The 25,640-nt window shown below is 38.9% G+C and overlaps 2 protein-coding genes across 2 annotated transcripts; both read left to right on the top strand.

Moving 5' to 3' along the window:
• Positions 1-504: 504 nt before the first annotated feature.
• Positions 505-10,748, top strand: LOC139717710 (monocarboxylate transporter 3-like). The gene is made up of 4 exons (XM_071629211.1): positions 505-715; positions 5,016-5,156; positions 8,564-9,436; positions 10,528-10,748. The coding sequence occupies exons 1-4, from the start codon at positions 505-507 to the stop codon at positions 10,746-10,748; spliced, it is 1,446 nt and encodes a 481-aa protein (XP_071485312.1).
• An 8,260-nt stretch (positions 10,749-19,008) lies between these two features.
• Positions 19,009-23,915, top strand: LOC139717711 (retinol dehydrogenase 8-like). Its single transcript, XM_071629212.1, has 5 exons — positions 19,009-19,273; positions 19,899-20,078; positions 20,854-20,947; positions 22,056-22,320; positions 23,796-23,915. Exons 1-5 carry the CDS (start codon positions 19,009-19,011, stop codon positions 23,913-23,915), a joined length of 924 nt encoding a protein of 307 aa, XP_071485313.1.
• Positions 23,916-25,640: the final 1,725 nt, after the last annotated feature.

A 25,640-nucleotide genomic window follows, 5' to 3' on the forward strand; every position in this document is an offset into this window, starting at 1 on the left:
AACACCTGTTTTCATCAGTTATAAGGATGGTTGGGTATCCTACTGATTGTTTGAGCTTTGCGTTAGGAAAATAGGCTGACGTGGGTGGCTGGCTATTTCAAAAAGGTATATCTATCTGTCTAAATATTAAACTAGGCAAGCGTACGAGTTTACTCAACCGCATCGGTTTTGATAAAAACATAGTTGCCTTCCTTTTTCCTGTGTGTCTATGGTTCCTTTCCTCGCCTATGATCCCTCACAACGAAAAAAAAATGTGATTATAGAATGATAAAAGCGGTTAGCTTATCTCCTGTATTTGCTGCACAAAGGGGAATACTACACATCGTGATCAGCATGTGATCTTCATTCTGTGCCTTCTTCTTTTATTCATTTCGAAACCAGTTCTGTTGTCATGAGCATGAAGTTTCAATCTATCCTTATTCCTTCCTCTTGGTCTAAATTTCTCTCAGAGCTTCCCGCGCTTGGCTAAAAGGTAAAATCTCGCCATCGGTCACGTCTGCCGCGATGACTCGTGAGAACTGTGAGCGAGATGAGGCCCCGAAGGAAGGCTGGCGATACGTCGTGCTTCTGGCTAAGCTTGGAAACCACTTTCTACAACAAGGGGTAATGAAATCTCTGGGAGTTCTCATTCCATCCCTTGTGGTACAGCTGGATAGTACCTACTCTACCGTTGGCTTTCTTCTCTCACTGCAACTGACTATGACCTTCATGGCATGTGAGTTATGTTAAGCTCTAAAGGGATGATATAGTTCTAGTTGAGATGGGGGCTTCCGATTTCCAACTTTTTATGTGAGATAATGAGAAACCTCTTATGAAATAATAAGAGCATACAATTCCAAGAGGAATTCGAAGTTTCTTCGATGAAAATCGATTTTGAAATGGCTGAGATATAAAAGAGAGGTCCTAAAAAAGGTGGGATTCACCTTTTCTTACGACCACTTTATTTTACTTTGATTTTAGATATCTCAGCAATTTCAGAACCGATTTTCATCGAAAACACAAACTTTGAATTCCTCTTGCATGGTTTCTACTATTCTAGGTATTTTGCAAAAAGGTACATTGTGAATCCTACATCTCAACCAAAACTATACCATCCCTCTAATGACTTTGTTCCATCAACATAATTGCAGAGTATGATCAAATCTATAAATCATATTCCGTATGCCCCGACTCCTAGGTTTATAACTTGTGTCTACAGGCCTACCTGTCAGTGATCCTATCGTCGAGGAAGATTCATATTATGTGATTTAAAGAAGAAAGAAGCTGTAGCTATGCAGTTTTTTTCCCTATTTATGTGAATGTCTATTCACAGCAAGGTGTGAGAGATTGAAGAAAATACGATTTTACAGAAGATTCTTCATCTTCCTCCACTATTTTTAGCCTTTATTGATCTTTAGGTCTTTAAAGATATTAAAGAGATCAAAGGTTTATTTTTGCAACTAAATTAATTTCCTTTTACGTTACGTTTGTGCAGATTCTAACTATTCTCCTTCTCTGCTTCACGCACGTTTTCTAAGATATACAATCTAAGCAATGAAAATAACGTTTTATTCATTTATTGCCAAGGTCACCGCGATATTTCTTCCTGATTCTTTATTTCATTCAAAATAATGAATAGGATGAAATACATTCTCTTCACTTAATCATGCTATATCAATTACCATATTATCTTTGAAGGAAGGGTTTGCATGGTGCATGGTACATAATATGCTAGGTTTGCGGTTCACCATGACGTGAGTCCTGAAAAGGACTGTTGGAATGAAAGGAGGAATAAGAAGATAGGAGAGGAAAAGCAAGAAAGTGAGAGGACGGACAGTCAACTGTCAGAAACGTTGAGTCCTTCTTCTTGCTCCATACTCCTCTCTGGTTCACAGTCCTTTTCAGGACTACACACACTCTAGAAAGAACTAATACTCTCGCTCACTTTCTTGCTTTTCCTCTCCTATCTTCTCATTCCTCCTTTCATTCCAACAGTCCTTTTTCAGGATTCACACATGGATTCACACAGGATTCACACAAACAGAGCATAATGTTATGATGTATTCATTACGTACAAGCATTTGATATGATGTGAATGCGGAGTTGAAGAATGCTATAATTTGTCGGCACCTCTGCCATATTTTTTCCTCTACTTATTGTCTCTATACTTCTGATACATGCGATACCTTTAACATTTTGTCTCTTTACGTCTGCTTTAAATTTCACTTCTGACATTCTTAATCTCTGATATTTTTGCCCTCTACATTTTTTTTAACCGCTGACATATTTAGTCTTGCCATTTATCCCGTGCCCTGACATTTTCCCATGACATTTTACTGCCGACTATAGGCCTATATTTACCGCTAAAAGCATTTCTATATCCCCTGACAGTTTTGCCCGCGATATTTTTTCCCTAACACTTTTATTTTAGGCTCTATACCCTGGACATTCTAATTCATGACATTTTACAACTGACGTTATTACCCTTGACATTTTTAACCGTAACATTTTTACCCGTGACATTATTACTGCTGACATTTTTACCTGGCACAAAGTGAAAGACTGATTGTGTTTTGATACTGATATTCGGACGAACGGACGGAAAGTGATAAACCACGGATATCTTGCCCGCCCGACTCCCATGAGATAATGATTTTAAAGGTGAAAATCTGTAAACAGAGCAAAAACTTGTCTAAAAAGGTTCCATGGCATTTGCTCCGATAGCAATTGCTGTCATGAAATATCTGCACGATAAGCCAAACGTAAATTCTACCCACAAACCATGGCACAAACCTAACCCTCACATCAAACTAAACCAAAAACCCCATCACAATCCTAACATTAACCCCAAACCCCTGGAGAAAATAAGACCGGAGCAGTTGTCGCAGGAGCAAATGTCGTGTCGCCGTCTAGAAAAGAAGAACAATAGAAAGTATATAAGAGGTAAACTACATTCTTAATTTCATCAAGTGAATCTTGACTTCGTCATCAAACATTAACCCAGAAATATTATTTATTGTTTCCTGCTTCGGAATGTTCAATAACTGTAAAATGACAGTATCATGACCGCAATTCACTACGGACTGACGGATGTCCGTTCTAGAGCGGTGCGAGAAGTCATCAAGATTGTAGTGATAAGCAATGGCTCTGGCTAAATGAACCTCAGCTTGTGCTTTCTCGTTGCAGCCATTTCTCGGCCTGAACTTGTTCAAAAACTCGCAAGATGTCAATCCATTTGAAATTCTCTTGATCACTCTAGAAGTATTCTGATGGTCATTTAGTATGGGTTTTGTGTGTGTGTGTGTTTTTTTGACTTGGTTTGGACCCATGACATTACTCCTCCGACAATTGTTCCCATGAAATATCTGCTATATAAGCCAAACATAAATTCTACCCACACCACAAACATAACCCTAACCCTAATCCTAATCCTCACACCAGGAGGAAATAAATCTTATTTATGTCGTATTTCCATTGCCTTATGCAGCGCTTGTTCATATTGTATTTAGAGCTGTCATGAATAATACAGCGTGTCCGAGAAAAAAAAAACGAAACCGAGGTTCCGTGCAACTTTTTACGATCAAGATCATACATTTGCTGTATGAGATGTATATGAATGGAAACATATACTTCTCATATTTTTGATGTGCAACTCAATGTTAATGATTCATGCATGACTGAGTTTGAACAATGGACAGAGGTGCTACCAAATCTTTATTTGCAGGCGCAAATGGTGACTTTGAGTGAATTTTACCTTTATGTTTTCGAAAAACAAATTTCACAACCCAAATATCTATAACTTCTTCTTTCAAGTGACATCTTATGCGTCAAATATGAATAACGCGTTCCAGAGGAAAACTTGCATGAAAACATGCTTCATTTCTACAGATGGTCGAAAAACAAGCATTCAGCTTTCCCGACTTTGATAGCACTAGACAATGGGTTAATCTGAGCGATTGAATTCACACAAAAAAAAACACCAACAACAACGGCAGTGCTATGGTGAATGTTGTTCGGGGGGGGGGGGGTATTTACAGAGAATGCTGTATGGGAACGAAAACGACCTTTGTTGAAATTGCCATTTATATGGAAGTATAGTAACGTGACTATTCTCAGGCCGCATGGAGTCCAATGGCAATGGGAAATCAACGTCACAACAATGGTACAAATTTTGATGATTTTGTACCTTAACCTTATCTCGGTGTTTTCATACCTCGCTACATTTCACGGGCAAGCCTGTTTCATCCTTCATTACTGACAGGGTTTTGAAGTTTTTGAAGTTTTTGAAGGGGGAGGCGATGCAAAACAACAACAACAACAACAACAACAACAATAACGCTCCCTTCTACCCCCCTTCTCTTCATTGTGTAAATTCACTGAAGCATGAAGACCATTGTTATCTGTCAAGTTTGGATAGCTATACTGGCTCCTTATATCCATCTATATGGGTGAAATTGAAGCATATCTTCAAAATGTTTTCTCGAGCAGGCGTAGATTATTATTGTTATTATTTGTTTTTACGCATGAGCTGTCCTATGAAAGGAAAACTTCACAATGAATATTAAGGCCATGATTTTTATTTTTTATTTTTGCGAAAGATTGCAGAAAAGGCCTGAAAACTCACTCAAATGCAAATACAAATTTGTTAGTATTGCACTGTCTATTGTTTTAACTCATTCATGCATGGATATTATGAGCATTGAGTTGTGCATCAAGAGAAGCGTAGATATACCCATCTTTCCATTCATGTACATCTCATGAAGCAATTTATGAGTACGATTGTAAACTAATTGCAATGATAATCGGTTTCGGGTTTTTTTTTTCTGGGACATTCTGTATGACCTGTCAGAGAGGTTCAGTCCAAACTGCATGTCAGACCAAGCGAAATATAACTCGTCAGGCACTTTTAATTAATGTTTGTTCATGTAGCAAAAAAGGCTGCTGAAAACTGCTTATCCAATAAAGGCGAGCCAATGGAGTAAAATGGAGTCAAATGTTTGTTCATGTCACTTTTGATATTCATGCTTTCCCCGTAGGTCCCATCGCACAAATACTAATAAAGAAGTTCGACGTCCGACGCGTATCGATTCTGGGTGGAATCGGGACTTCACTGCCGGTTATTGGTGCTGCTTTCACGCGGAATCCGGCCGTTCTCGGAGCGATTTTCTTCGTATCAGGTTAGTCAACAACAGAACTCGCTAATGCATCACAGATGATCCAAGTAAATGCAAACATTTTGATTGATTGGTTGATTGGTTGATCGATCGATTGATTGGTTGATAATTGATTTATTAATTTTTTGTTTCAAACAATATTTTATTTCGATTTCATCATCCATCATTGATTACAATTCAATATTTAATTGTGTTGCTTGCAGCGTGACATTTCAAACGTATATCAAAATATTACAAAATGATTCTTAGGACTGTCATTGTGTAAATTTCCGATTGTTCTACTACTAGTATACAATACACAGTAACTGCTTCACAAATATAATCATCTCCGCAATAATTATAAAATCAATTGTTAATGCCTAATGGGTCAACAAAACCAAAATGTATGTACAATACACATTACAAAATATACCCATTGACTGCGTCCGTATACTCGTCACAGCAGTGATTATGAGATAATGAAATCAATATTGTTAAGGGGGTCAAACACAAGGTCTGCATACCTATGCATCAGGTGTCAACAAAAAGCCTACATACCTATGTACACACAATCCAATATACAAACATTTTACAAATCTTCATGATCAATGTCTGTACATAATTCATACCTATAAACATTACCCCTTCATCGCTCACCCGTATAACCTCAACAACACTTCCCCCTCTAAATAGGCATACTCCAGGTATACCTCACTCCAGCACAGATACACACACATATTTGCACGCACACACACACACACACACACACACACACGCCCACAAACATCGAACCTGTTCACCAAACACTCAACAACAAAAAGCACAAAAAAGGTATCAAATAGTAGTGCAGTAAGTATCCCGTGCCATTAAATGATTCCATTTCCTGCTGTGCAGGGCCAGCGTACCTCGTTTCATTGCTAATTTCCTTTCTTCTTCTCTACTTTCTAACATTCTTTCTCTAATTTCTCTTATCAAAGGGGGCCTGCTCTTTTCCTTCGAAAATACAAATATCATCCATTTTATCAATAATATCAAATGGTTTATGAGTTGTCCTTTTCCAATATCCTGCGTTTTAATACCAACATGAACAGATTGCCAATCTAACTTTTGCATCTGGGGTAAAACAAAAACTTCACTACACAATTTCCAAATCTGATTGACTTTCCTACAATGAAAAAACAAATGTTCATAAGTCTCAACCTCAGAATAACAAAATGTACATTGATTATCTCCTACAAAACCAAAAGAAAATAACTTAGCTTTTGTATATATTAAACCATACAACATTTCATATTGAAATTCACGCAGTTTACAATCAAGAGTAGACTTCCGAGGCCTCAGAAAAATCAATCTAATATCTATTTCCTCAAAATTATATAAACCAACTAAATTATTATATGCTGATGATGTTTCAATTCCATCCCTCATCAATGCTTTATAAATACGTTTTGATGTTATATCCTGTATATGATATATTTTATTCTGCAAATATAATTCAATTTTCAGTTGAGTATCCTCCATATTCATTTCTCGCTTTAATGTACCTTTCCATGATGACGGTAAAGCTAAAAATATTTCAAACATTTTTCCAATCATTTCTTCACTAAATCCTAATCTTAAAAACTCCCTTCTCCCTTTAAAGTCCCCATTTACATCTACCAAATGATGAACTTTATAAACATTCCTAAGAAATAACTCTTTATCAAATATTGTATGTCCATCAATCAAAATAAATTTATTATTAAAAATTACCTCATTCCTTTTTGAATCCTCTTTCAGAATCAAACTTCTACTTCCCATCCAAATCTGCAACATATCATTATAAAATTCTGGTAAAATTAGCCTCAACAACCCTAAAATTGCCTTACTATAAAAAATCAAAATACCTCCCACCGATTTAGTGAAAAACTTAAAACATAACTTCCACTTCATACTATGATCCCCAGAAATCAAACGCTTAATCCACATAATTCTTTGTGCTTTAACAAACACTCGAAAATTAATGAACTTTAATCCTCCCCTATCATAATCTAAATACAAAATATTCCTTTTTATTTTATCTCTACCCCTCCAAATAAAATCAAATACCACCCTATCTAACTCCTCAAATACCCAATCAGGTGTTACCATGAGTGAAGAAATATAAATCAACTTTGGTAAAACAAAAACCTTTACTAATTGAACTTTCCCCATCAGCGTTAAATCTCTCTGTTTCCACCATAATAAGAATCTCTTTATCTTACTCAAAATCTCCTTATAATTCATAACTTCTTTAACATCAGGGTTCAAAGAAAAATGTATTCCTAATATTTTTACCACCTGTTCTACTCTACCAAAAGGCAACACACAATCCTCCCTCGGAATACCTAATAACAACACATACGTTTTATCATTAATTGATTTCTTTGATCGATTGATTTGAATTTGAGTTACGATACCATGATACGAGCGCTAAATAATCGAATAGCGAGAAAAGAAGCAAACATAAATAAAACAACTGGTAAGTGGAAACATGATAATTGTGAAGTAACAGGTCCGATTCTAATGATCCAACAAATTCATTTCATTTTACTCAATTTTAACGTAGGTTGAATTTTCACTAGACATAGCTCAATATCTCCTAATTTTTTTTTCCAATTTGCATAACATACAACATCTTTACTATTCTATATATCAGAAATGTGGAACGTTAAGATAAGCACGAAATGTTATTTCATATCATCTTTAAGAATTTCTAATTTTCATCTCACACAAAAATATTCCATCCTTCTTTGTAACAATTATGTTTATACCCATCGATGTTTGCAACAAGAGAATTTAGCACACCTATGATGTGTTTCAAGGAATCCTGAATCAGTCACAAATTGGACATAAAACATGTAAAAGGGAAAGAAGTAAGGAACATTGAAATGAAAAGTGGAATTATAATTTCAGTTGTGTATATGTATTATGTGGGAGCTCGTAGAGCTAAACTCATCACTTTCGATAATAATAATAATAATAATAATAATAAGGTCTTATTTACCCAGGGAAGCCTCTTCAGTGTTGCCACTGCTCTAACAGAGGGCCCTGCTATTATTATTACTCTAGCGTCGCCAGGTACCCATTTATACACCTGGGTCGAGAGGGACAGTGTGGGTAAAAACATCTTGTCCAAGGATGTAAGCACTGGGCGGGATTCGAACTCACGGTCCTCCGTTCGGGAGTCGGAAGTCTTATCCACTATGCCACAGCGCCCCCACTTTCGATGCTGAGTGTCCGGGTGCCATTTGTTTCAAGTCAATATCATACCATAAGCCAGGGACAACCTTCCTTACTCCTAAAATTCGTTTGGATGTTTGAGTTTCTGCATGTCATTAATATACATTTCCAGCAAAGCTCCACAGCCAAGTTCGTAACTTGCTATAATTTGTAATTCTTCTCACGCACAGGTGTGTGCAGTTCTACACTATGTCAGGCATCCGTCGTGCTACTGCGCCAGTATTTCGGTGAGCAGTTTGGCTCAGCCAGCTCTGTCAGCCTAATAGGATCTCTTGTTGGCGGAATGTTGGTGCCGTTGATAGGCGGGAAGCTCCTGGAGTCCTATGGTCTATTCGGTGCCCTTCTCTGCCTGGGCGGACTGTTCCTCAACAGCATTCCAATCGGTGCAACACTGAGACATCCAAAGAGTTCCCGGTACACAGAGATCAAAACTATTGCGCTTGTTAGTCTGAATAGTCCTAGCGACGCCTTGGAGGTGGAATGTAATGGAAATGATTCGGAGTGCAAGGTGAAGGACAGAAAGGAGGGCAGACGATCATGCAGGATGATCCTCGACCAAGTCCTGAGAGTCCTCGGCCTAAAAGTGCTTTGCATGGAACCCTCCTTCACGTTGTTCTTTCTGTCCAGCCAGATACTCTACGACACCGTCTTCATCGGTTGGGCACTTTTCATGGTTTCTTACGCCATCGACGTCGGGATCGACGCCTCGTCGGCTGTGTATCTCCCGATAGCCGGGGCACTGGGTGGCTTCGCCTCCCGTGTCATCCTTGCCTTCGCCATGCGGTGCAAGCCCCGATGGAGCCCGGAGGTACATGCGTTGAACCTTGTCATCGCCGCTGTGGCGCTCTTCCTGTATGAACTCGGCAACAGTTTGTGGCATCTTCTGCTGTGCTCATTTGTATCTGGCTTTGGGCTCTACGGTGGAGCGTGCACCTTCCCAGCCTGCATGGCGGTGATCGTCCATCCAGATAATTTCTCAGGAATTACGGCCCTGTCCTTTATGCTCTCAGGAATCGGATCAGTCAGCGCCGGATTCGCGACAGGCAAGTTTTATATTTTCGTAACCAAGAGTATCCTCTTTAGTATAAAGCGTCCCCGTTGTTCTCATAAAGGACCCTGCCGTTGTCAGTACCCCAGTTCAGCAAGGAATTGCCCTTTATAAACCCGGGGAAAGGGAGGGGGTGTCCAAAGGTGTAGGATTCAATCTCCTGTTTGCGACAAGAGCTTAATCCTTACTCAACAGGTGCCCGTCACGAGACCGACACCCGCGAGTCATATAGCCCACGAGTCATACAGCCAATGAGTTCGAGACTAAGCAAACAAGGCCCACGAGACCGCCACATTAAACCTTGTGTTGTATCTGTAAAAACTCGTGGGTTGTTTTTATCTAGTGTCGAATTCACGGGCTTTATTTGCCTAGTGTCGAACTCGTGGGCTGTATGACTTATGGGTGTCAGTCTCGTGGGATGACCCCTACTCAACATGGTCCACATAGATATGAAAGCTGGACGTCACGTGACATTTATTTTTCTTCCCTTTAGACTAGGGTGTGTCTGTTTGCGTTAAAGGGATCGTATAGTTTTGGGTGAGACCTAACTTCAGGTTTCTAATATTTTTTTTGTGTGTGAGAAACTGAGTAACCTTTTATGAAATATGAACAAATATGTAATTTCAAGAGGAATTCAACGTTTATTTGATTAAAAAATTGGTTTCGAAATGGCTTAGATATCCAAAACATAATAAAAGGTGTGATCCACCTTTTATTAGGCTCGCTTTTGTTTTACTTTGTTTTTGGATGTCTGAGCCATTCCAAAACCGATTTTTAACAAATAAACTTGAATTCCTGTAAGAATGGTTTGGTCTGTACTATTTGATAAGTGGTTTCTTGATATGTCGCAAAAAGTTAAAAGCCCACTTCTCATCTCCACCAACACTATACCATTCTAAGGTGTGAGGTAAGATAAAGAATGCCACAATGAAATGGAATTCTGGTTTTAAAAAAAGTGAATGAAAGACACAGAAACAAAGTGGATGATGATTAAGATGAAGATGCTCAAAATCATGTGATATAAAGTAATCACTTCTATCATGACATAAATTCAGATTACTTAATGATCTCGCTTTATACCAACAGGCTACATTTACGACATCACACAGTCATTTGGAATGGTCTTTCGTATTTTTGGCGGGCTGATGTTGGTCGTACTTCTCCTTGTCGTCGTTTACATTTTCTACGACAATTACGTCGAAAAGCGACAACGATCTCGGCCGTCATCTTCCGAACGACGTGCATCTGTCTCGGAAGAATTCCAGAAGCAGGTCGCGGAAAACTTGGTCCCATCGTTGAACGTGTGATTTGAGTCATGGAGTGCTTGTTGACAGTTTCTTGTGACACTTCGAGTGACCAGCCAGTGACCAACATACCCTAGCTAGCTTTCCAAGAAGCAAACTAACAGAGGAAAACTATTTCCGACTGAATGCAAGACTATCGGAAATAAATCATGCAATATCGGCCTCTCGGCCTATCATAACGAGATTTGCGCAAGATTTTCTCAAAGGTGACCATCTCCTGTAACAGGGCGTGACAGAACCAGATGCTGCATTTGAGTCCAAACAGGATAAAATAATTCCTGATTCTCATCGCGTACATCTCATTGACTCTTTCATAAAGATAAATTGTTCAGAAATCATGACTAAAGCATGCAATGAGACACTTTGTAGACTTATGAAAGAAATGTGGTGCTTATTTTGGGGGTATACTTAAACCTGCCGATAGATTGAATTATGTACATGACATTGTCAAAAATGTCAATCTAAAATATGTACTTCTCATTTGTAAAGGTGCCAAGACTGTAAGAATGTCTATGTGGTAACGTGTAGCTATAACAGTCTCCTCGCTCAATAAAACTATCAGAACAGTATTTATACTGACAGTAGAGAAATCGGTTTTAAAAGGAAGTTCATTGTCCAAGAATATTTTTTTTTCAAATATATATATACATATGGGTCCAGGGGAAAAAAAGAGATTTTTAGCTGGTTGCTCGACGTATCTGATATATTCTTTGAATGAAAAAGTTGTATGTCAGGTAATCATGAAATATCAGTCATGAAAGAAGGGAATAGTACTGGTGCAGGGGCGGATCCAGAAATTCTGTAAAGGGGTGGGGGAGCAGCTAATATTTCTGGTGCCACTTCCGGGTTTCATTTCTGGTTTTTTTTTTTTTTTTTTTTTTTTTAACGAAAAATAAGGGGGGCGTGCGCCGGTTGCGCCCCCCTCTGGATCCGCCGCTGCTGGTGGCAAAGGATGATGAAATTAAATACGAAGACACTGCTTCCAACAAAGTTATTGTGCTTGACTGTATCTATTAATCATTTGTATAGATTTCAACTTTTCTAAACAAGCTATACTCGGTTATAGAATAGCCTTGTAAGGAGTTACAGGGTTATAAACAGCAACTTGTGTGTGCGAATGTAACTGGTAGTACCTGCACGGTTAAAATCTTTTTATTACAATGTATGTTGACTTCTAGATGTCGTGAGAGGAAATAAGTTATTTTGGCTCAGGATAACCAGCTATAGTCTGAGCTATGTAATGATTACCAAATCAAGTTGTTTAGGGTGAAATTTCATGCAATTTCTAGTTTACAGTCATAGAGAAAAATAAACAAACAGAAAATGTGAAGTTTCATGAATATCCAACCCCATACAAAAGGAGGAAATTTCCTTGTTTAATGAAATAGCGGTATCGGTGACAATTTCATGTTGAAATTCCGTAACGATGTCATTGCATCACGTATGTTGTTCTTGTGCATATCACTTTGTTATATGCGTGCAAAAGTTATTTACTTTTCTGTTACTGATGGAGATGAAATCAGTTCAATTCAATTCAATTTAAGTCAATTCAAATCAATTACATTGCCTCACAAGTGCCCTATTGACCTGCACACATCATTGATTTTCCAATTACTTACTTACACGTACTTACGTACTGTCCGTTATGCTGGGCGGCATGTAAAATAGGGCAGCAACGAAGGTTCTCCACCTCTGCCTGTCTTAGACCATCCTTGTCATCGTTCAATCCTTGTAATCGTTTCCAATTACATGGTGTATGAAATAAATTTAACAGACGAAATGGCATTTTCACGTCGAATTATTAAAGAGTCACATTGTTTATTCTCTTTCAAGCTTATATAACCTCCCCGAACGCATTCAAAATGTGCCTCCGTATGACTGTGGATGCATAATGTTCAGAAGGAAACGGCCATATACATACACACTAACACGCGTAAACACACACACACACACACACACACACACACACACACACACACCCTCGCAAATGGCTTTCATTGGTAGAATAGATGTCTATATTTCAACATAATAGGCCTATCAAAGAAAAATCATTAAAAGGCAAGAATGTATTTTTTTTTGTTAAAAAGATACAGAGCATCTTAAATCTTCGATGAGATAAATTGTCGATAAATTATTATTCCCATTAGTTGTGGTACGCCTAACACACGAATTGCATGCAACAGATGTAGGCCTATACAAGAACATCATTCTAAACTTATAAGAGAATGCAGTTGTATCTTCCTAGCAACTTGTACATCTCTGCTTTCAGAATTTGATGGGAATATTGTGGAAGGTTATTATTGTCATTTTCGGGTCCCAGAGGTCGAGAAGACGAGATTTCATATCTCGCCATCACGATTTCTCGACAAAAAAGGTCGAGGAGAAAAGGAGTTATCGCGTCTTCTCGGTGGCACTTACTGGCTTTCGTGTAATCATAGTACATTGTATCAGATTATATATAATGATCGTCGCACAACAACTTTTTAGCTGGGGCCATTATAAACAGACAGTGGATCTAACAAGGACAACGGATTCTATTGTGAATCACACTCGATAAGCATGATAAGTCTGCTATCTTACCCCGGTATATATCTTACAGATAATGCTGTTTTTGTAATATCACACAGCCTCGCCAGGCTCATTATCACGTACTCGAATTACTTGCAGGAGAAAATATACAGTAGTTTGCAAAGATGTACGATGAATAGATTGAAATAAAATGGGACACATTTATGGCCATACGCAGCTGGGGAGGTGTGTGACAAGAAGGGCAGTACATATATATATATATATATATATATATATATATATATATATATAGTGTGAGAGATAGTTCCCTGGGTCCCGAACGTGCGCGGTGCCTCATTTTTGGTTGCATATTATAATTACATTGAAAGAAATTGGACTGAGGCGGGACGTTGCTCTCGATCTTAGTCTCCCTTTTATTTGTCAAGCTTTCGGCCCGTCATTAGGCCTTCGTCAGGACCTACCAACAGAATAATTATTATATGAATAACCTGATGTGTCATATAATATATAATGCAATTTCATATATTACCAATCTTCTAAATCATTTCCTTTATATACACAAATCAATCATTCAATTCAATACAAATATCCAATCTAACCTCAAATCATCATCAGAATAACATCATATATCCAAAAAAATACATATATATAGATTCTTATAGGATATGTTGATTTAGATAGTATTATATCAACCGGAGTTGTGTGTGTGTGTGTCTGTGTGTATGTCTGCTTATGTGTGTGTATGTGAATAGGCTCCTATGTATATATGTGCGTATGTATGTGGGTGTGTGTGTGTGTGTGGGTATGTGGATGTATACATTACGCAATGCAAATAGACATATGAATATGATATATATGTATATGATTCTGTTTGTGATCATCATGCTAAGAATTATAAGACGATATGATTATTATATGGCAGTATTATGATACTACTTTAAGAATCTATTCATATATTTTTTTGGATATATGATGTTATTCTGACGATGATTTGAGGTTAGATTGGATATTTGTATTGAATTGCATGATTGATTTGTGTATATATAGGAAATGATTTAGAAGATTGGTAATATATGAAATTGCATTATATATTATGACACATCAGGTTATTCATATAATAATTATTTTGTTGGTATAGGTCCTGACGAAGGCCTAATGACGGGCCGAAAGCTTGACAAATAAAAGGGAGACTAAGATCGAGAGCAACGTCCCGCCTCAGTCCAATTTCTTTCAATATTGGGCCGTGACGCGAGAAAAGGGCCCTTAGAGCCGCTGCGCGCAAACGCCACAAAACGGCGCGGAAGTTTGACAAAGCAATACGCGCAAAAAGAGATCAACAAGCTAACCGTGCGCACATGCATAGACGCATCAAAAAGTGACAGGATTTAGACAAAACATGTTTTTTTTCAATGTCGTAATTGGGGCATTTAGGACTGGAATTTTAGAAAAAGGTCTGCATATCTAAATTCCTCAGAGTTCCTTCTACAATGTGGAGGTGAAAAATCATTTTCCGTATTTAATACCCTAAGGGCCCTTTTCTCGCGTCACGGCCCAATATATATATATAATATTATATATATACATATATAATGAACTTTTTTTTTTCTTTACACTCGGAAATCACAGATTTTAAAAGAATTTGATTAGTACATAGAGAAAATCTTGTAACAAGTAAAGAATTCTGTTCTCTTTACATCAGTAGTTTGTCATTCACATTTCTCGGTAACCAGATGTGAGAATATAAGGCATTATTATCATGATATCTGACACCACTGCAATCATTGCCGTAATTTTGTCATAGCAGGTAAGCAGTCCACATCACAGATTTTATGCACAGTGAAGACATTACACGCGAGCAAGATGTGATATCCACCATGACTTAACAGCCTTCACGTTTTCCCTGAACAATTATTGTTCTTACTTCTTTTCTACTTTTCCGAATATTCAACCAAAAGTGTGCACCATGATAGTAGTATTTCAATTCTAAAGATACAAACGCTCCCATTTATTGTGTGGGAGAGGGGATGCACCCCTCCCACACCCTCTCCCCACCCAGTCCACGTCGATAGACAAAGTACGCTTTTTTTTTAAAAAGATTGAAAACAAATGAAGAGTTTGTTCGCAAAAACCGATAAGTCCATGTTTGCCAAATGGAGATATTTGCGATTATAGGTCAAGAAAATTATAGAGAGATAAGTTTTTGCTTCTTTTGACCGTAACTTCAAAAATATACCTTTATATGTAGTGACCAATACATCATTTAAAAGGTATTATTTTGTACTTTATGACAGAGACCGTACTGAGAAATCTTCAAAAATGGACGTATCGGTTTTTGCGAACAAACTCTTCAAATATTAAACCCAAAGTGTCCACCAGTTTGCTACAATGTAAAAGTTTCCTCGCGTGGGAAGGGAATACCTCCGGGGATACCTCTACGCCCCCTCCTCCCCCCCCCCCCCCCCTCGCTTTCATTTCCATAGACGTAGTAACATTTTGTTACAGATTAATTTTCCAATCAGTATCCCCCAAAAGTATGCTCCAGATCGTTTGATTTTAATTTTGCAAACCCAAAAGATTCCTTGTGTGGGAGAGGAGAGGGTACCTCCAATCAAACCGCGCTCGGTCGCTTCGATCCGAACCCTCACATCCTCTGAGTCTCTCAGCACTCCCCCCCCCCCCCCCCCCCATACCTACAACGGATCGATGCCCCTTATTTCTGACAAGCTGTCATGAATACCCTGCGTGCTATATAAATCAGATCATGGCCACCTATCACTATCTCTCCATGACCGGGTGACTTCCAAAGCCACAAGGATACGGAGTGGGGGGAGGGGTGGGGGAGGGGGGAGGGGTGGGAGTGTGGAGAGAAGATATACCCCATCTCTCCCCCCCCCCCCCCCCCCATATGAGCTCTGATGTTCGCACTGTCGTAAAGTTTCCCTCTAGGATTGTGTCGGGTTTTTTTTTATCAAAGTGTCCAGGGTATATATCAGAAATATCTATCATTGTTCCATATTTCACATTCTCAAAACTCTAGCAATTTATTTAGGATAAATATGCTCAGTCTATTGTAGGATATTTCGTCCTTGAGTTCCAAAGTGACTAGAAAACGTATTCAAAGCGAAAATTGGTTTACTAACATGCATTGTACGTGCCAAATGTTACCATACAGCGGTGTTATATTATAGTGTTTGAAGAATATGATCAGACGCTTACTATACACTTTATACCTTGGACCAAGGAGGTACTAGGCGAGCCTCGCCTAGTACCTCCTTGCTTGGGCACAACGGACCTTCCTAATCATGTATTGTCCCCGTTTTTCGGGGTCTTATGATTTTCCCCCTGCAATACCGCCAGCGGGAATGTAAACAATTCAGATCATTAAGAATACGATAACACGGGGCAACCATGACCGTTGGTCTTTAATTGGCAAGAGTAATAGTGGGGAGGGAACAGCAGTCGAATTAATGGAATTTAATTGTATCCAACATTGCGAACGTCGTTTTCTCCATTTCTTCTGCGTTGGAAGTACAATACATGATTGAGGTAAGTGTAGAGTAAGCTGGAAACATTACATTGCACCAGGGAGGGGGCTCTTCCCTCCTCCCTGATTGCACGCTATGGTCTAATCATAGGCGAGCTCGCATAGTACCTCTTTGGTCTAATTGGATCACGCCTATCCAATGCAGTGAATGACTTGTATGTCCCGTCCCTACTGCTCTGCAGGTGGCCAATTCAAGTTGATTTCTTTCCGTGTTTCGCTGCTTTTCAGCTGATGGTAAGAAAGTGTTGTTATACCATTGACCTGCAGGTCAAAGATGGTTATACCAACAACCAAATGTGGTCATGTTAACCTTGAGCTGAATAATACCCCTGATACACTGTAGTATCCATCGCGCATAGCACAAGTCAAGGTAAATGTCCTCCAAATATTTCAACGTCCTGTTTCTCTGTGTTGTGCGGTACTACTACTGGTGCTTGTTTTGTTTTTGTTTAAAGAGGTTTTGCTTGTCAAAAACATCGTGGCATGATGTGTGTTTTACCCGTAACTATTGTTGTTGCAGCTGCTGTTGAAGGAACTTCGTGATAGGTAGAGCGTTCCTATACCCTTGCCTCATTGTAATGGAAACAACACCGTAAATGAAACGACCTTTTGGACCTCCACCTGCCGAACAACATACGACTTATCACAACGAACATTGCCCCTGAAATCACTGGACGTAGTCTACATGTTGTAAAGGTAGTGCCTACAGCCCTACAGCTCTCCGTGATGATCCCGAGCTACGGGGTCTGTTCAACCATGGACCTAGCTAGGTCCATGGTTCAACCAAGGAGGTACTAGGCAAGCCTAGTACCTCCTTGGTTCAACGGGGCAGCTTCGATCAGTGCTGTTGTGTGCAGCTGTGACCGCTGTTGATCCAATTTGCCCCGCCCACTGATCTCGTCTCGCTGTGTCAGGGGAGACTCCCATAATATGTGAACCCACGTGCATTACTTGCAGTTATTCACGAGTCGCCCATTACTGCTAGTCAATCAGTTATTTCGTTTGAGAGGCGACTTGAAAGACCAAAATAAAATAAGGCGTCTCTATAAGGCGTTTCGAGACGTCTCCAGGATCTATTCGTCTCGGCGACACCCACACGTTAATTGGTTCTTTAAAAAAACACGAAAAATATGTAAAATATTCCAAAAACACATACAACAAAATGACCCAAGGTTCAGCGGGGGGGGGGGGGGGTAAATAGCTACAAGCACTATACCCTTTATAGGGAAGATTTAAGTCTTGGTTAAAATGGGGCTTCGGGTTTCCAACTTTTTTGTGAGATAACGAGAAACCTCATATATTATTATTGATAAAGAAAAGAGTAAACCATTCTAAAAGAGATTCAAAGTCTTTTTGATAAAAATTGATTCTAAAATGACTGTAGATATCCAAAAAACTAAAGAAGCGATCATAGTAAAGGTTTGACCCACCTTTTATTAGGATCACCTGTTGTTTTACTTTGTTGTTTTGATATCTCAGTCATTTCAAAACCAATTTTCATCAAATAAACTTTGAATGCCTCTTAGAAATTGTATGCTTTATAGTATATATTTAATAAAGTGGTTTGAATCCCCATCTCTACCAAAACTATATCATCCCTTTAAACCCCGACCTGCAATTGTTCCATACAACACACACACTGACACACACACACACACACACACCCACACGAACACTACAAAAAACGTTCCGTAGACCTTGCAACTCGATGATGATGGTGATGATTATGACAAGAGTTTGACCACTGAAATACTAGGCCTATCTGGCAAAATTCATGAACTTCCTCAAAGCTCCAAAAGAGGGTAAAAAGTAATACCGATGTTTGGGGGGGTTTTTTCTCTTGCAAGCTACTTGCTGCTGGCTCTGTATAGAAGTAGGAGATGGGGGTTGCGAGTCAAAGATGATGGGGGGGGGGTGAAATGTTGAATGTGCGTGGACAGCTCGATGTCCAGTCCTCATGAAACAAATATAGAGAAATGTGGCACAATTAAAACTGGCATAATAGTAGATGCAGTTTTCGTGGTTGATTATTATTGCTCATGCAAACTTGCTTATCATTAAGACAACAGCTACAAAATCGCATTGGAGAAAAAAAACAAACCCAGAGAGAAATATTGCGCATGACTTTAGTGAATGTCAATACAATTATATCATCGTTCATCACTGTCTTATAGAATAGATAGTTCAACCATGCCGGAGATTGTGTTCATCAGCGGTTGCTCCTCTGGCATCGGGCTGGCCACGGCGATGCTCTTGGCTCACGATCCGCAGAAGAGATTCCTTGTCTATGCAACTGTCCTCAAGCCTCCTGCGGAGGAGGCAGAGTTCAAGAAGAGAGCTGAGGGCGCCCTCAACGAGACGCTCTTTCCAATTCAAATGGATGTCACCAAGGAGGAGATGATCGGCGACGCGGTTGCCATGGTTATGAAGAAACATTCTCGTATTGACATTCTGAGTAAGAAACTCTTTCTCCATTGGAATAGCCCTAATCCCTCCAAGCACAGGATAGGGAACACATCACTGACCAATAACATTATTCAACATTATTTTATCACTTTTGATTCGAAGTCGCAGTTAAAGTTATTTGTCATATCACACTTGTGGTTAATTGCTGATGCTAAAACACAAGATAATCGAGAGCTCTTTGAAATAACTATTCGAAAACTTATATTCTTTTTTGGAATATGATGCAACTTCCCTTAAACTGTGTAGATTATCTACAAAAAAAAAAGGTCAAAATATCGATGAAATTCGTCACAAACTACATTTACCTTGTAACGGTTATCACAACATGATACCCATTATGATTAAGCAATGTACTAAAACTCTTTGGTAGACAAAATAATACAGATTTTTCCAAGTCTGTCTTTGATATCTCAGTCGTCCTTCTTTTTGACATAATTACATACTGAGGAATAATCTCCACTGTTCATACAGATGTATTATCTAACATTTGAACATACTCGCATGGAAACATTTTGTGTAACCTATATCGAGGAGAGGACGGACTCAGTGAACACGATGATGGAGTTTGAATGAGAAATCAGAGAATTTGTTATGCAACTTGTTCGGTTTTGCAGTCAACATCGCTGGGCTCAACCTATTCGACATCACAGAATATGTTAGCAGCCGAGCTATGAGGAGGGTATTTGACGTCAACTTCTTCGGAACAGTTCGCGTGACACAGGAAGTACTTCCCATCATGAAGCGACAGAGGTCAGGCAGAATCATCAATATGGGAAGTGTACACGGTCTTGTTGGTGAGCGCTTAGCAGATTTCAATTTTTGATCACATCACTATCCCCCTCCCCCTCTTCTGTATTACAGTTGTATGTCCATGTTTCCCTTGCTTTCCTTGAATTTGTATCGACAACAAAAATGTGATATTGGAAATAAATTTTGATTTGAATTAAATTGAATTGAAACTGAATGTAATTTTGTTTTGTTCGTTCTGTATACGTGAGCATGTCTTTTTTCTACTCCGGAAGAAAGATATAGAATGCCATTTCCTATTGCGATTTCACATCTGTGTGATTAATTGAAATCGCTTATATCAATTAAGCATATGTTTTTCAAGATGTAGAGGTGCACCTTTTCCATTAATAGGGACCGGAACAACTTGAGAGAAGTTGGACAATGTTATGAATGATGGTACCATCATCAGAATTCGTGTCCATCATCTTAAAATGTGTCCTATGGGTACCTCAGAAGAACGATCTCTTGTTACAACGTCCAAGGAATTGTGACATCCCTTGGAACACACCTGCACACTCAGTGTACGTTTAGTAGCAGTAAATGTAGACACTTTAATACATTGAATACATTCAATCAGAATAACCCTTGCGGAAGTGACGTATGAACGTGCTGTTATTCGTCGTTATGTAGTTAATTTTAAATATTATCAATTTTATTATCAATACCTGTATCTATCACCATTACATGATAATACAATTATGCTTATGATTATGATTGTGATTATTACCGTTATTATCGTTATCATTATTATCGTTATCATTGTCCGTATACCCACCGAAGCCTTTCCGTACATGGGTCTCTATGGTGCAACCAAGCAGGCGATCGTCGCCTTCAGCCAGGAGATAGCAGTCATTGGACGATTCTTTAATATAAGGTATACTATAGTGACGTCACACTTGTGAAGAGTTAAACATTCATCATAGTATACTAACTTGAGCTTGGTATCGTGAGTCATTCTCTTTCATTTTTAAGAAACAATATTTTGAAATACTAGTATGTTGTATTCTAGCAGGATGCTCTATGATGTTCTCTGACGTGACGTGATTGATTATGACGTGATTGATTATGACGTTAACTCTGTGTGCTGATTGTGGTAAAAAAAAATAGATGTTTAAAAATACAATTGGTTTAATTTCGGGAAGCTTCCAAATCAGGGAGTTTTTGCTTTTGTTTTCTTTTTCGATGACTTTGAAATTTGGAAAGCTTCCAAATCAGACCGTTTGTTTAATTTGCCTTTCATTTCTGAATGACTTGTTTTTATAATCTTTTTTCTTTTTGTTTAGTCAGAGTATAAACGACTGTGACAGGATGCTATGCTAATATTCTTTCTATCTCAATGAATGTGACATCCTGGCGTATCGTTACTCTCCCTTCATGTGCTCCTTTTTATTTTGTTTTATTTTGTAATCTTTCCAAAGTCCATCACTCTTCGGCTCAGCGTGACAGTGACAAATGAACGAATTCCCTTTGTCGTCATATTTTTTTTTTGTGTGTGTGTATAGTAGTAGTAGTAGTAGTAGTAGTAGTAGTAGTAGTAGTAGTAGAAGTAGTAGTAGTAGTAGTAGTAGTAGTAGTAGTAGTGGTAGTGGTAGTAGTAGTAGTATAGTAGTAGGCCTAGTAGTAGTAGTATAGTAGTAGGCCTAGTAGTAGATACGGCATCTTTGACTCACGTTGAGAGTACAGGGTTTACTTTGATTTGCAAATTACATCAGAAACTCGTGATTAGGATACTGCGACGTGTATACCTACAAGAGGACACCCTCTCAATGAAATAATATACCCTATCTCTTATCCTTGTGAGAGATAAGACACTAAATGTTACTTGTTCTCACAACATCCTGTTTTAAACAATTGCCTACGAGAACGTTGTAGTTTCCCTATAAAATCTATTCCAGGATCTTGATAGTACAATTGCAAGGGTTAGATAGATAGATTAATCATTAATGTGCGTGTTTTTTTTTTTTCAAATCATTCTTGATTAGGGTCAGTGTGATTGAACCGGGAGGCGTCAACACCGCTATCATGGAAAATATGATCGCCCAGCAGCTCGGTGGGGAGCAAAGTATTCGTTCGCACCCCGACGTCGGCGACATCGACCGCACGCTGTCGACGTGCTTCGATCATGGAGAAGATTTCCACAGCGATTTGCTCAGCCCGAGCCAAATACAGGAACCCGAGGACATCGCGGAGCTCATCCTGAAAGTAGCCACTGAGGAGAAACCGCACTTCCGATATCAAACTTCCCAGGTGTGTGACTTTATTTTTTCATTCTTGAGTAGATTTCTAATTTCAGCGTTTCTTTACTCACTTTTCTCTTCCATTTTTATGGCACGCGATGCGAATAGTTGATACAGTATACTACTGCCTCTCAGGGGGTCTATCTCCCGCTTTTTCCCTAATGGCGCGCGGGACTGACCAAAGTTGATAGATCGTAGAGTTCCAAAATGTGATGTCATGGCCATTCATCGCCATGGAAAGTAGTTCTAGATTACCTCACCTGGCCTGAGTGTTGGGTTCCAACCCAAGCTGTAACAAAAGACTGTGTCATAATTATGATTATTACATCATCGTTTCGGTACTCTAACAAACTATGATGATAATCATAGTTGGAAGAGTGCTTTTAAAAGTTTCCTCACAAGGAGCGTGATTATGATATGATATGATATGATATGATAATAAATATGATTATGATATGTGATAGGATATGATATATGACGTGATGTGATATGATATGATATGATATGACATGACATGATATGATATGATATGATATGATATGATATGATGATATGACTAGGGTATCATTTTTAGTTGCCACTGAGAAGATTCTGTAATACCAATTCCACAGAGATATTTTTTCTCATCTGTCACTCGTCGGATACAAAATTTGGCTGCTTCCGGCCACCCACCGAAGTATATGGATTGCAGTCTGATGAATTCTACTTGTGTTAGCTGACTATCAGGTCAGTGTCAGACATGTCGAGCGTGATCCTCATCGGACGATCTTGCCTCATCGGATCACCGCACGACATGTCGACACTGACCTGATAGTCGACCAACGCAAGTCGGATTCATCAGACTGCAATCCCATACACTTTGGTTGGTGGCAAGAAGCAGAAAGCTTTGCGTCCGATGAGTGATCGATCAGAAAAAGTCTCTGCGGAACGGGGTCATCCCATAGGCATAAGACCGATACCCACGAGTCATACAGCCCACGAGTTCGACATTGAAACAGGTCCATGAGCCATACAGCTCACGAGTCATCACAGCCCATGAGTTCGACACTATAGGCAAATAAAGCCCATGAGTTCGACACTAGGTAAAAACAGCCCACGAGTTCGACAGATACAACACGGGGCTTAATGTGCCGGTCTCGTGGGCCTTGTTAGCTTAGTGTCGAACTACTGGGCTGTATGACTCGTGGGTGTCGGTCTCGTGGCGTGCACCCTATGGAACAGGGTATAAGAAAAAAATACGCGTTGTTTGACGCACGTGTCTGGGAACGCCCCCTGAAGCTGCCATGAGAAGTTATGTACTTTCGTATTTATGTTCCATCTATTTCACTTTACTACAAAGGAAATAATCCAAGAGACAGTGCGTATACTGTATTATTGATAATGACTTTTGTTGTATCAGTCTTCGATTTTAATGTAGAATCTGTGTCATTGTTATGATTGATATAGTGTGTGTCTAAGGGCATTTTTGATATTATTCCTCCACAGGCTTGTCGAAATCTGGCCGAACGTTTCTTCAAAGATGTGACCGGAGACTCGTTCATCGAGTTTCAAGTCCGAGAGCTAGAGTCCTTCCGCCGCAAGGTCGAAGAATCTGCTGGAAAATGATATATGTCCTGTTTATTTGTTTTTTTAAGATGCACAGCGCTATATAAAAAAGGTAGTCGGAACAATGAACGGTAATAATAGCAAAGGGAGTTTGAAAACATTTCCGGGTGAAGTCATCAGATATCATCACGCATTGTTCGAGGGTAATGAACCTTGAACGAACCATTCCGAATTATATTTTAACACCACTCGCACAAAACAGTACATTGCATTATCCAGGGAGGTTGTTCACCTCCCTGATGTACCATATTATCTATGTCAGATTTATGTGACATTATAGGTCTCGAAGCAGTCGCTTTGGTCACGTGACTTTGTTGTTGTTTGTGTAATACTCCTTCATTGGAAAAACGAGATTGTTGATTGTGGTAATATGACTACAATCAAATTTTCGAAATATGCACCTTAAGATCAGTCAGTGATGACATGTCTGTCATTCTCTCTCTCTCTCTCTCTCTCTCTGTCTCTCTCTCTTCTCTCTCGGCACTACTTTCTAAAAAAAAATCGAGTGAAAATATTCACTCTTAAAGGAGTGAATAAAAAAAGAGTGAATTTAGAGTGAAATTGGAGTGGATTTTGAGTGAAAATGTTCATTTTCACTCGTTTTGGAGTGACCTCAGGGATCACTCCAAAATCTTCGAGTGATCCCTGAGGTCACTCCAAAACGAGTGAAAATAAACCACCCTCCGTCTTTGCTCCTTCTTTATTCTTTTTCTGTCTGTTATTGTATCATTAACAAGCAATACAAAAAATGACATTGTTAAAGTGCATCTGAAGCGCATTAGAATTTCATGGCGAGACGAAACGCATCGGAGTGAGCCGATTGGTTTATACATCAAATAAATCGTGACGATTTGAAAAAAAAAAAACACCACTGTCTAAGAATAGACTCTACTTTGTCTGAATTTCATTTTCAGTTTGATGGATTTACCACTTGCGCGAACTACTGAACTTAAGATAAAAGATATAAGATGATATACTATCCAGTTTGTGGCTGCTCGAAATTCCGGTTGACCTTACAAAGAAGTCCTCTGCTTGTTGGTGAACATTTTGCGTATCTCAAAGTTCGTTGCAAAGTACCTCATATCAACTACCTCATATCATGTGACTGCTGTTAACTCCATGTCACCGGACTTTCTTATATTCAGTGTGTAACCCTGATCTTGCCACCAGTCACATGATATGAGGAACTTTGAGATACGCAAAACGTTAACCGACATCTTGTAAGGTCAACTGCAAGATCGTGCAGCCACAAACTGTAAAGTATATCATCTCCTTTTTTTTTAAATTTTAAATCCGCCTCACATTCTATATAACGTCTTTATAGTGCAACCTTAGCTTCAAACTCGCCGCTGCCCTTTGACTAAACAACGTGCCTGAAAAGGTCAAATTATCATGTAGTATACAATGTCAGTTGTCTAGATTAAAAAAAAAATGCACACAACTGGTCAACTGTATGTCTTGGATAGTTTGGGATTTAAAAAAATGATATCATATTTGAATGATACAATAAGCGCTCTTGTTAACGGTTCAGAGGTAAAGGGTAAAACTTCGGTTATGTTAAAAGTTAGTCCTATGATAAGGAGTAATCTCTTAAAAGATCAACCATGAAAATTTGATAAAAATCGGGTACGAATTAAGGAAGTTATGAAATTCTGAGGTTTCGCTAATTTTCACAAAACACCTCTCGAACAGTCAATATTATGCAAAGGAGTTAGTTGGTGGTGT

This window comes from Diadema antillarum, unplaced genomic scaffold (genome assembly GCF_040938485.1).
Source record: "Diadema antillarum isolate AM-2024a unplaced genomic scaffold, OU_Dant_1.0 scf00000081, whole genome shotgun sequence".
Classification (NCBI taxonomy): domain Eukaryota; kingdom Metazoa; phylum Echinodermata; class Echinoidea; order Diadematoida; family Diadematidae; genus Diadema; species Diadema antillarum.

Coding starts and splice junctions, on each gene's coding strand:
- LOC139717710 (XM_071629211.1), top strand. CDS start 505: ATGACTCGTGAGAACTGTGAGCGAGATGAGGCCCCGAAGGAAGGCTGG. Junction 716..5,015: donor GACTATGACCTTCATGGCAT/GTGAGTTATGTT, acceptor CTTTCCCCGTAG/GTCCCATCGCACAAATACTA. Junction 9,437..10,527: donor CAGCGCCGGATTCGCGACAG/GCAAGTTTTATA, acceptor TTATACCAACAG/GCTACATTTACGACATCACA.
- LOC139717711 (XM_071629212.1), top strand. CDS start 19,009: ATGCCGGAGATTGTGTTCATCAGCGGTTGCTCCTCTGGCATCGGGCTG. Junction 19,274..19,898: donor TTCTCGTATTGACATTCTGA/GTAAGAAACTCT, acceptor TCGGTTTTGCAG/TCAACATCGCTGGGCTCAAC. Junction 22,321..23,795: donor TCCGATATCAAACTTCCCAG/GTGTGTGACTTT, acceptor ATTCCTCCACAG/GCTTGTCGAAATCTGGCCGA.